At 41.9% G+C, this 13078-nt stretch overlaps 1 protein-coding gene across 2 annotated transcripts in view; it reads left to right on the top strand.

Moving 5' to 3' along the window:
• FSD1L (fibronectin type III and SPRY domain containing 1 like) overlaps positions 1–13078 on the top strand; it is a 377078-nt gene that overhangs the window by 150500 nt on the left and 213500 nt on the right. For both annotated transcript variants that reach the window (XM_078676672.1, XM_078676671.1), the window contains exons 5-6: positions 7016–7038; positions 11608–11729. In XM_078676672.1, the coding sequence (XP_078532798.1) occupies positions 7016–7038; positions 11608–11729 (145 nt within the window). The remainder of the gene's footprint in view (positions 1–7015; positions 7039–11607; positions 11730–13078) is intronic.

Below are 13078 nucleotides of genomic sequence, written 5' to 3'. Positions count from 1 at the left end.
ATACCTGTGACCTGGAACATTACATGCAGATTATTACCACTTCACCTCCTTTCCCGACCTCACCTGCTGTGAGTTCTTGTGCCGCGCCACTTTTCATGTAGTCCAGTATCACTTACTCCCTTTGTTCACCACACAGTATTGCAGGGGGTGCCTCTCACCGTCCACAGCCTCAGATGATTTCTTTGCATCTAAGCTGGTAGTGCTTGTATGGCACATCAACATGAAGCTATCCAAAACACGGTGTGATCACACTGAAACTTGAGACTTTGTGCGGACAAGCCATGTTTAAAAAGTATTGTAAATATTTTTAGGTGTTATTTCAAATCTAAAGGGATTTGGCGGGAACCTGAAACCAGCAGTCATCTAACTCAACATATCATACAGGTTAAATGACTTAGACTGGCAAGTGGGACCCAAATAGAAGCTCATACATTGCATACTACTGATGCATCAGAATCGTTACATGCTCTCCTCAAGCTGGAAAGGATTTAGTTTTTCACAGAAGCCCTTGTTTGCTCTCCGACTATCTTATCAATATAATTGCACTGTCCTACTTGTGGTTTGCTTCTTACCACTTTACGTGGAGCTAAACTGCATTCAGAGTAGTAGGAGACTCCTGAATTAAGGATCTGTGTAGGTCCTTCTTTTAGCTTTCAGTAGCTCAAAATCACCTTGTTACTAAGATGTATTTAGTGTTTTTATTGGACTTTGAGAATTGTAGTACCAAGAAAGTGAAGGCACAAGTAATGCTTATTTTTCTTTTATTTAAGTGCAATTCCCCAACGGTTAGCTGAATACCATGTCTGCCTTTTTCTACCCAAATCTTTGCATGGATTGCAGGCTTGCAGGTTCTTTTTATACCTGGTTTCTCTCGGTCAGGTGTCCAATTTTTCTCCTCTTCTCCCTTCTGCATTTTTAGGTCGAGCCTGCGTGGGCTGTGCATGCGCAGTCTCGCTGGCGAGATTTTATGCTTTTAAGGGAGCTTGAGTACCTGGCTTTAAGCCCCGCCCCTCTTTCCCATTGGCCGGCATCACCGTTTATGCTAAACGGTGGCCAGCCATTGGGAAAGAGCTTTTGGTGATGTGGACTTTTCTCTCTTTCAGACGACCCACTTGGATGGGCTCGTCTGATTTACGTTGGTCGCAAAAGGTTTGTTATCTTTATGGGGCCATGTGTTTGAAACACATGGCCCCATAAAGACAAGAGATCACCGCCGAGAGCTTCATCAACTGTGGGCTCCAGCGTCGCAGGTTGCCTAGCAGCGGAGGGGGGCTCCTCTCTTGTTTTTGATCTTCCATGACTGAGTAATTACTTCCTATCCAGAGTGCTGTAAAACTGTAATCCCGCCTTTGGCAGCACTGTGTTTCCCATGGCAGACAGGCTAGCCTGTAGAAAGGTGGGTTTCATCTGTGAGTGAGATCTTGCTTTATTTTCCCGAGACGAGCCGCTTTTAAAATATGTGACACCTTTTCTTCCTTCTGTTCCACCAGGATGCGCAGCCGGGAGTGTGCCGATGATTCACGAGTGGCTTGACAGCTGATAGCTTTACACACAAGTGAGAAAAGACTCGGCGTGTTTCCAACTGGCCTCGTTATTTTGAAAGGTTGTGCTAGCACATTTGTAAACTTGCTGTAAATATTGCCGCATTGTCGCTGGAAAGGTGGAGCCCTCGGCCTGGTGTGAAAACTGCAGGCTCGAGATTTGGCAGAAACACCATGAACTTGCGCGTGTTGGGTGGGGGCGAAGTGACAGCTGGCTGTGAACTGCCCTTTACGGGGCAGGACAGTCTCGGGAGAGCAGACGGGGGCATAGAGCTAAGGCATGCACTTATAGCACCTCGGGAAGCTAACAAGCAGGAGATGGGGCACTGCTATAATTAGCACTCATTGAACAAAGCAACGGGGGCGTGCGCTATTCTGACAGCAGAGTTTGTGACAGAGCGCACTACTGTACACTGTGAAGTGCACTTCTGCCATGGTGTTGAGTTTGTTTAGAAAAGTTTACATGAACTTTCATATTGTGCCAGAGGGGTTTAGTCCCTCTCACAGGCCTCAGCCTGGCCTGAGGCTAACTCCGCTGCGCTCGCTGTAGCCAGCATTCACTGCAGCATTCGCGTGTCTCTCACAAAGACTGCAACAATGTGTCAGTTTGCAGACACTAGGCGGGCGCCGCAACACAAGTGGGCGCCAGTTACGTTTCATAGTTAAGTGTGGCGCCCACTCTGCTCACACCGCTGCCTGTGCCACTAGTAGTATTTGGTGCCTCTCATCATGCTGCTGGTGATCCGGCAGCCTATGTTAGTCCCAGTAGAACCTCCCTCACGGTCACCCACCCCCTTGTAGTTTCCCCATCCTTGTATGCCACTTGCCTAGTGCCACGGCTCTATGGTCGAGCCCTGACGTCCCGGTCGGTAGCCCTTCTCTCAAGGGTCAACTCCTCTTCCTCCTTTGCCTCTGCTACCGCCGGGCCGTCCAGGCTTTTCTCGCAATCTTTTTCGCCCGTTCCCACTACTCCTGCTGCTGTTCTTTGGGTCTCCACCTCCTCGTGTTTCTGTATCGTTGCTTCCTTTTCGCTCTTTCTCTCTCTTGTTTCCTCAAACTCCAACTTCCTCCGGACATTCAGCACAATTACTGTTGTCAAATCCCCTCTCATTCCCATTTGCTGCCCCATCTCACACCACTAGAACGCTTGTTGATGGTTCTTTGGTGCCCTTATGGTTCTGGTGGGACTGTATTACAGCTTGGTTTTCCTTAGCCACCTCCCGATTCTCTTCAGTGTTTTTCTTTCTTCACAATCTAGAACTCACATGCTGGGACAATCTGAATTAAACGTTCAGAATAAAATAAGTTCGAGATTTTCCGGCTCCAAGAAACTTCATGCTTATTCCACCAGAGCAAATGCAGTATTAGTGGCCTACCAGAGGCCTGCACCACTGACTAATATTTGCTGGATTGTGTTGTGGCAAACTCCTCATGCTTTCTGTAATCATTCCTCTCTGGTCGATTCATCTTTGAGAAGATTCAACCAGCAAACTCTGAAAGACTTATTTACCCAAGCCAGGTTTGACCAATGCATACTCTTACAGCTTTCTCCTAGCATTTTTTTATTGAAATCTGGTTAAATAGGAGGTGCAGCCAAATGACTGAGTAATGAGAAAATAGCTTCATGGTGATATTGATGTTTGGTCAGGATGAGTGTCAGAAATTGTTTTAAAGTGAGACTGCTCTTTTAAAGAAGTTTACTCATCGTGCTATAGTACCGTCAATGACATACCAGTTGTAATCGTGGAGAGCAAACACTAAGTGCCAGATTTAAAGTTTGTCAGACTAAGTGTGCATCTGAAAGAGAAGGAGGACATTTAATTTATATCCGCCACCTTAACGGATTTCCATCTGCTAAATTTAGAGTTCACCTCTAGCCCAGAGGAGATATTTATAGGAGCCCCTGATATGGCGGTTCTTGACAAGTTACAAAATGGTTGCAGGAAGGCCCCCTTTTGTTTTGACTGCAGTTCAATAAACGTTAAAGTTTTTTTTTTTTTTTTTTTAAAGGGTCTCGAATTGGGAGTTAGTTATTAATAAACGAATCACTAATGACCTCAATATTTAGGATTTTTTTTCCATTGGGCGTAGGGATTTTTTTTTTCTGTCCTAAAACCTGGTGGTGAAGTACAGAATGACATCACACTGTCCACCTTCAATAGGATGGCCAATGTAATATCCTCCGACCAATGGCCCGTACACTGTCAGATTGTTGGGGGAAGGTTTGGTCAATTGAGCCAATGGAAGCTGTAGCAATAAAAAGCTGACATTCCGCCTGATTGTAAATGAAGCGGGTGGAGTGAGGTTTTGGCAATAAGTGTATTCAGTCATGTTTGTGATAGGCTTCCCTGTCAGCCAAACTCTAAATCTTGCAGTAAGAATACTGGAATTATTGTGCAGTTACTTTTCATTTTTAGCGGTCAGTGTTTTATGGTAATGTGTTGTATGCAGAAATGCACTACTGCGAAGGGGCTTCTGGTGAGATATGTCACCATAGGTTTTAAAACCCAAAAAGACCTCCTGAAAGAAAGGGACATTTTGAAATGCTGTTGTGGTGACTGTCAGGGATGCTGGCCAGGGTATGGAGAACTGTTTTTGGTCTTCACTGATTGGGTCCCTTAAATAGCAAACAGTGCTACAGAAGATCGCTGCATTTTTAGAACATCAAATGGGAAGATCATTGTATCCATCTTCGTTGCTGAATAAATCTGCACCGTGCCACTGAGCGGCCAGGGCAACCTCTGTAGGTCCTCTTTCACACCAAAGAAGAATAAGATTCCTAACCTTCACACGCTCTCTCATACAGCTTAACACTACACACAAATACACAGGCAGTCTGTCTGTGACTCCTAAATTTTTGACCCGATCCTACTTCCTACAGGGATATCTTTTATATATTAGTGGAGACACCTCACATGCCAAATGATGGCATTCTTCATCGTAGGTGCCTCCCCTCACCTGGGTAGGCATTATACCGCCCTGGTGAACACAACCAGGATAAAAACTAACTTTGAGAGTCCATGATAAGATAATGCTCTGGACAAGTGCATGATTCCAGTTTAAAAATGTCTAAGGGTAAAACCAGGATTTCCTTTTATTAGCGAATACCTCTAGTATGATTAAAGATCAGTCTGGATGTAATAGTAAAAACATAATGGTTTTAGCATCCACTTTACAACTTCTGCCAACATGTTTCAGACAATATTACTCTGCCATATGGGCCGTTCAGCTTTCTTGAGGTCTAGATACTCCTTACCTGCCCAGCCCATCTACTACAGGAGTTCTAACAGGAGCTGCAAGACTCTCCTACCTACCAATGCTGTTCACTCGAGCCTGTAGGACCAGATACAAAAAATTACTAATATCTTTTATCTGCGCAATCAGTATTGGGATGTGATGGTGATTTGACCGCTCATAACCTTGTTGAGGTGAAAAACTGCACGCAGCACCCAATCTCAGAATCGTGGACTCCTACCATTTTATGTTGGGTGTATGTGAATGTAGGAACCAAAGCAATCCGTGGCACATACATGTAGTCAAATTCTGACCACTATGTATGGAAACAACTCCGTGCAAGACATTGGTATCTCCTCACTTACCCTACTTAGTACCTGATCAGACTCTCTCGGCCTGGACATGAAGGGGCATTCCCCTGTAGTCACATACTTATGGGCTATTTGAAATAGCATCAAAAACACGCTTTCAAAGATCTGTCTTTCGTTTACTCCGAGTAAGCACTGTAATCTTATAAGCGATGTAATGTGTCCCTTTTTCCGCATGTTGCATGTGATTCGTATTTCTCAAAAGCCACTTTATTATGACACCACAAGGCATATATGTAAACATGGCTTGTCTCGTTCCTAAATGCATCAGTCAACTGGCTCATCACTCACTCAGGATGATACCTCAGTAGTATTACTATAGTTCCATTACCGGCGTCTCGGTTTTAGTCTATTATGTCATCTATTCCTGCACCTGCCTCTTGATGACACCACACATTCACAACACTTTAGATTTCACCATAAGGATATGTTTGGGAAAATCAGATTGCATGACCTAATTTGCACACACCTTTAATGGCTGGCTTAATGTCACACATTCCTCCCTCATTAACTCCAACATTTCCCATGTTCTCGTCATTTGAGAAACGTTGTAGTTTTCCAATGCATATGCAGAATCTGTGATCATTAACTGGTCTCTTGTGAATCCTCACACAAATCTAAACAGGGAAACCCCCCCTTACTTACTCCGCCAACTGGATGCATACCTCCTTCGATACCTGCATTACCTCTCATGGCAATTTGGATAATTTGCAGCGTTTTGACCCCTTATTTTAATTGTCTTTCGGATGCATATGACAAATCACTCGACCTGCAGCCACGCTGCTCCTGGGAAATGTAATGGTTATTCCCCCGGTTGGGTTACTCAGTGGCATGTCATGGCTGTGAAGCCCGGTGCGGGGCGGGCCCCATGGTCCCCTAGGGGTGACTGAGTTGCGCTTTACAAATGTGGATTGATTGATTGAATCATGGGAATTGTAGTTTCCCCTTGGTGGGTTTACTCCAATCATCCTGGCTGGACGTTTTTCTCAGTTTTTACATCGAACCCTGCACTTGTCCAGAGCATTAACTTATCCAGAGCTCCCAGTTAAATTTTTTTGGTTGAGTCCACCTGGGTGGTATAATGCATCCAAAGGTGAGGAAAGGTACCTGTGATGATGAGTTCCGCCTTATGACTGGTGAGGTGTATTCTCTAATATCCAGAAGATACCCCTGTAAGAAACAAGATCAGGTCCAAAATGTACGACTCGCTGACGGACAGCCTCTGTCAGTAGCTGGAGACCGGTGTGCCCCTATAGAGTAGACACCGTACAAACTGAACATTGCCTTCCTTTGCCAGGCTTTCATGAACTCCATGGGTGGGAACCATGCTTGGTTTACTCCATTGATGAGAAAGTCAGACCCTATTCATCTACGTGAGCTAATGAATTTTGACAGATGGGGTTTACTTGTATTTTCAGCCTGAAGCACCTGTTTATTTCTTGGCAAATGAAGAGCTTTCTTTTGATTTCCCAACTGCATTTTACCTCCTGAATAACCCAATCTGTTGATGTGTCTAACATGGATGGTTTAACATAATTGCATTTGCTTTTGCCAGACTGCGGTTTTTGCTGTGCGCTTGCTTGCAAATTGGTTTGATGTTACCTTTGTTCTGTATCCTCCTGGATATCTACATTTCTAACCCTCTGTATTAACATCTGCTTTGATGCGCCCGCATAACCCCTTATTAAGAAATGCTATAAGCACAAGATTTTTTAAACAAATGATCGGAGGTGTGTGTGTAGGAGGTATTTGGGAAACCGGGGTAAACGGCGGGGAAATCTTGTACTCTTAACTTTTTCTAGCATGGAAATCCTGGTGTCCAGACTTGCATGAAAGCACTAATCGCCTTCTCTCTTCTTGACTTGCACCCAGGCCGCCAGACAGATCAAGGATAGGTATGGTACAAGATCACCTTTTTTCATTCTTATTCATTTCATTTTCTAAATGTCTGTTTGTGAAATAATGTTGTGCAAAAAATGGCAGTTTGTTCTGTGTCCTGCAAATCTGAAGGTGTTGGAGACCAGTTTGGCACTGGTCCTGATAACTTGAGCTTGCGGAGTGCCACTGTGCATGAATACTGTGCAACCTCGAGCAATGACTATAAATGTAGTTGTATCAGAAATGACTGTGGATTTAAGTAACTTTGGGGAGTAATGAGAGTTAAAATGTTTTTTAACACACTCCTAGCACGTCATACTATAAACCGCCCTCCATACGCTACATCTTAGCTTCCTGCATTAGGCAGGTCCTCCGCAAATGTCACAAAATTGCATATGCCTTGTGTGTCCACCCTTCGTAGCTGTGATTACAAACATATGTTTTCCAAGTTCCATTTTGCTGACATCAGAAGCGACTATTTGGAGGAATATTGGTCACTAAAGCATTTGTTTTGTCAGCATTTACTTTGTTTATCTACACATTGCCATAACCTGCTGTCACTACATATTATACAATAATTTTGTTACCCAGTGGACACCATGACATTGCCAGCTTCCGGTTGTATGTGGCTATATTCCGGACCACAGTAATTAGGCGATTCTGTTGCATTTTCTGCATCATTATGGGTTTGCCACACAATCCATCATCTACTGCCTCATCTGCAGATTACAACAAATAAATTATTTCTAGCTCAAACAGATCCAAAGTTGCTAAAAACATGGCGACAGGTGTTAAAACGTAACAAGTCCTGTCGCAAAGGTTGACTGGTCATCTTTCAATTGCTTATTTCTGTATTCTGGTGTGGTCATCTTTCAATTGCTTATATTGCTGTATTCTGGTGTTGAAATTGGTAGTATTAAGGTCAACTCTTTGCACACACAGTGTTACTGTGTGTAAAAATTAGGAAATAATTAAGTAATACGGTCACAAAACGTGATGTATTACACTGCATAGTTTTTCTTTTTTTGTTTTATATTTAGATTATTCCGGCTTCATATTTGGTCTTCCCAACCACAACATTCTACTGGCTCTTGCAATATTAGAGTTTAACAGCAAATATATTTTTAATGTGCGTTTTTTTCCAATGTGTTATCATTAAAGGATTAGGCCCTCAAAAAGTTTAGTGTTTAAACTCTCTGGTGCAGTATTAAGACAATAGCCTGGTCAAATTGTAACTGTTCCGTTGGACCCAGTATATTTTCGGGTGCAAAGATCCATTTCACAAGCCTCCTGAACAGTTCTTTGTGATTATGGGATTTTGTTCACTGAGAGAGTTCTGGACTATATTAAGGCTTTTGAGGGCTATTCAAGGTAGCAAGTGCACATGCCCAGACTATGAAAGCAATAACGGTTGCTGGGAGATGATTCTAGTAATGAGTTATAGGTCTTTGTACGTGTACTTCTCAGCGGATTGATTACTGGCTGTTCCTAATAATTCCATGTCATGTGGGAACTAGTGAGATAGATACCCAGTTTGCTGTACTCTCTTGGTGTACGAACACCCCCCACCCCATATAATTTGAAGGTACTCTCCCTAGGTCTCCCGTTTTCACCACTTTCCCCCACGAAGCTCCCTCTTTAGAATACAGTGCAAGCCAAGTTCACTGTCTTGCTTAATACATATATTCACAGAAAGGATCTGTTGTGCTTTTTCTGAAACTTCAGCACGTCAAAGGGTGTCTGTAAGGTGAAACTTAAGTAATATATGATAAATCTGTGTACTTTTGAGATGTAAAAAATTTAAATAGAAGGCATAATGGTGCACCAAAAAGCCAGTAGCAGAAAGTGAAAGAGAATGCTTCTCTGAGCAGAGCCAAAGCCGTACTAGGTACATTTTAAAAAGCTGATAATAATAGGACACGCAAATAGCTGTGTAGTCAAGCCAGACATTTTTTTTTTTATTTATGGGCATAGTTCGACACTGCTTTCAAGTTGTTTTTAAAGTAATTCTACCCTTTTTCACCTTAGTGCATGATGGCTCTGCTTGAGGACGGCTATTTTTTTTCTATTTGTGCTTTTATTCAATTTTTGTAAACTATAAAGAGAGCTTGTGTGTCAGGGTGTTAACACTGTGGGTCTGCATTTGGTACGTTTTTTGTGGTTAGATTTTTAATGATCGTACCATGGGTATTTCCTGATCTTCATTTCCTTGTTTTTGCTTCCCTGATTTGAGTCTGTGTTTTCAAGATATAGTTTTGCTGCATGCTCTTTTCCTATCTGCACAGGTGTCAGCATATTTTGTGGTCGTTGTAGTACTGTGAATATTATTGTGGTGATGGGGAAGATGTAGCGTGAGGGTCGACATCGCCGTAGTGAAACAGCACTGATTGCAAACACAATCGGAGACACAAAGATGAGAAGTCTGTATCTCTGTAATAGCTATCCACAAACTGTTTGTGGTAGTGGCATCTGTGTACCTGGTTAGTAGCAGCCAGAACTAAAGGTTCTCCAGTTTTAGGGTTGGGGTGTCAACAGACCTTCAAACTGCAATATGTATGAAACCTTAAGTTGTCAGATGGCTGTTTCCTTCTAGTCTGAGTTCAGTGTAAATAGCCATCTCTAGTAAGTGAATCTTGGGTTTAAAAACGATAACCCAAATGTTCATAATGGCTATAACTGTCATCATCAAAGAACTTTATTCGGTCCAATGTAAGACCATAAAAGCACAATGTAAAACACATAAAAACATTGCACTCATAAAACACGTATTAATCCAATCATAAAATCAGATAATAGTATTCACATCATTCAGCAACCAGCATGTTATTTCATGATGCATATTTTCCCCTTAAAATAAGTGCCTTAATAAAGTTTAAAACTGCAAAACAGATTAAGGGGTTCAACAGTACCAGTCCCACATTGTGATATATGAGCCACCCTCCTCATCTACCATGGAGCAGTGAGTGCATTTTTGGTAGAAAACTCTCCCGTGTCTAGAGGTACAATTTCAGATTCGACTGACTATCGTTCAGCGCTCACCAACCTTCAGCGTTGCATTGTGTGAAGGTAGTAGCCTCCCTCCACTGTGATTTGACAGTGCACCTTTGATTAAATCCCAGTCCCACAAAGTCCCATGCTCTGCCAAAACAAAACTATATAGAACTCTATCGGTTGACTCAAAGATTTAGAGACAGTTGTTGGGAAAGGCAGAGTTCCAGCAAGAAAGCTGGAAAAGGGCGACATGTTACTGCTGTCCAAACAGTGTGAGAACTTCCATCATTAAAAGAGAGTGAAAATATGTTGATTATCTTTGGGGCAGCATTGCCTGTTCACCACCCTAGCTTATTTTTGGTGGCTATCTTTACAATACTTTTTAAAGATGTTTGGAAGTGTTGTATTGAGTGCAAAATAATGTAAATATAATTGCAAGTGGTATTTTTCCTTTGTGAGGGACGGTACATACTCTGCAAATGACTGTTGCATTCTAAACGTCTTAAGCAAACATGGCGTACCTCATTCCCAAGCACCTTTGTTGCACACACAGTGGGCCCTGGCAAGTGACGAAGCCGTGCCAGATCTTCTGTGAGGGTGAGCTAGGTTAAAAGCTAATATACTTCCTGGGCATCCTTTCACCCATCTAACGATCCATCTGCCTGCATTTTCTAGTATACTGATGGATCACCACACTGCATGGGCTCTAGCCCGTATCAGCTACTTTAGAGATATTACTCTATATCACGAGAAAGCAGTTTCCTTAATTTTTTACAACGCAAACCCCACTGAAAAGGATCCTTTAGAGATTGTGCCCTACATTTATAACAGCAAAGCTAACACCATATTAGCTATAAATTGTGGTCTCTTTTACATCCTAACTTTATTTTTGTGTGGCAGTGTAAAAACATTATGGGTGGGTGTGAGAGAGGAGTAGGTGAAAGTAAGGACTGCTGTATTTTTAGAGATAGGGATGTAGGCAGACTGGCTAACCGGGCACCTTTCCTTTGTGACGTGGTTAATATTTAATATTTTGAATTTGTACACTCTCGAGTTTACTATCCCTATTGTGCTGCCTCTGTCAGGGGGAAATTTAATTTCTGTTTAATGAATCTCTCACTATGCAGTTACTGCACACTAACCCTCTTTCAGCGAGAGCTTTGGGGAAGAAAGCTTCTTGTTTTTAGTGTATATTTTCTGTGGTTTTTGGTTGGCATCTCTGCGCTAGGTTGAGCCTTACAGTGTCACAAACTGCACCAAACGCATGTCAAGCTTTATGTAAGCTATAACATGAACTAACTTAGGACCATTAGTGGTCTTCTGCAATAATCATGAACTGTGGCACACATCAAAAAATCGAAAATAATATGTAATTAATATAAAAATGTTGAAAGTAAATTATGCATTTCTTGTTTTTTAACTTAAGCCTGCTCAATGGACATTCGAGGGAACTGGGTGTTTGGTGTGAGTTTGTTGTAAGATTGTCCTTTTGCTTCTGCTTTGCAGCTCGCCATGAGCCTCAAGTGTTTGCAAAATTATTAAACTGCTACCTTTTGATGGTTACTAACCTTTTGCATATTGATTCCTGGCTCTAGGGTTACAATGGCCGCTGCCTTCCGCCTTTCTTTGAAACCAAAGGCCAGCGACAGCATGACTCACCTAATGGTGGATTTCTCTCAGGAAAGACAGATGATCCAAAGCTTGAAGTTCTTGCCAGGTATTGTACCAAACAACTCAACCAGTTTGCATGCATTCTGTTTAGGTGATAAACGAGTTATTGTGTTTTTGTATTTGTTTTCACCAAATATGTTTTGCTGATGGTGTGTTTCAAAGTGTTACCTCGTTGTTTCTGATAGACTGATCCCATATTTCCCCGTTGCAGGTTGTGTTTGATTAGTGTACACACTTCATCCCTCTTGTTCCATGATATTCAATTGATGGCCATTAAACCAGAGTTCCCTTTGACCAGGGGCTCATGGGTATGCATTGTACAATGGATTACACTCATGGAATCATATCATATACCAACTGATTGAGGGCCACCACCTTTATATGGTATGGTTAAAAAAAAAAAAGCTGTTTAGGGTTACCATTTCCGAGATCTTGAATCATTCGCCAATCATGTCTTCATGTCTCCATTTAAAAATCTTAAGGCATTCACCTTTGTTTGTTAGATGTAGTTTACGGCTCTTTCTAGCAGTTAAGTAGCCAGTGATTTGCACACACAGCTGACCGGTTCTCCCAAAGTCATATTACTCCCAATTTCACAGTAAAAATCTTATTTAAGTTAATATGAAGTGACACCTGAGCCAAGAAAACAAAAAAAAGATCCTATTGAATTGATTATATTGAGGCCTTTTGGTTTACATAAAAAAATAACATTAGCATTAACACTTTTATCTTGTGTTAATCTGTCATTTCTTACTGAAAGTTTCGCATGCCAAAGAAATGGGTTGGTCACAGAGGCATTCCATTTTTACTGAACTGAAGCCAAGCATTTATAGTAATAAGCAGCACCTGACTGTATCACACCTCATTGGTTATGGAGAGTTATTTTTTTATAGTCCCCTGTATAAATGTGTTTCTTTGAAAATGCTTTTATTTTATGTTGTGGATGGAACATCAGATGGCAAAGCAGTTTGACGCTACGTTGAGCGCTCTTCATGTTGTGAGACTGTTATGTAGGCCATGATTTGTGAATAGTTGCTGTTGAGGCTTGCTATCTCAGGAGATCCAATATTTCTTGCTTTTGGAATTTTATTTTGCCTCTGGAGATTCTTGCGAGGTACACTAAATAAGGTATGAGATGTTGCCAGGGTGTGCTTTTATTTGATGAGAACCCCGAGAATATGAAGTTTATGTCCAGTTCATTTGTACTATGCACAAGTGTACGATTAACACTAAATGTACTTGTTGAGTACAGTCTTGACGACGTATATCATTCAAGCGCTGTGAGGTCAAGCTTATTCAACATAAGTATCAACAGACTACTTTCCAGAAGTTCGTATTTGGTTTAATTTCCATTTGTAGTTGACTTTGCAGCTATGTTTATTTGATGTCTCCTTT

Source organism: Lissotriton helveticus, chromosome 2_1 (genome assembly GCF_964261635.1).
Source record: "Lissotriton helveticus chromosome 2_1, aLisHel1.1, whole genome shotgun sequence".
NCBI lineage: Eukaryota > Metazoa > Chordata > Amphibia > Caudata > Salamandridae > Lissotriton > Lissotriton helveticus.
The sequence above is the reverse complement of the archived record's forward strand: the minus strand, read 5'-3'. Positions and strand labels throughout refer to the sequence as shown.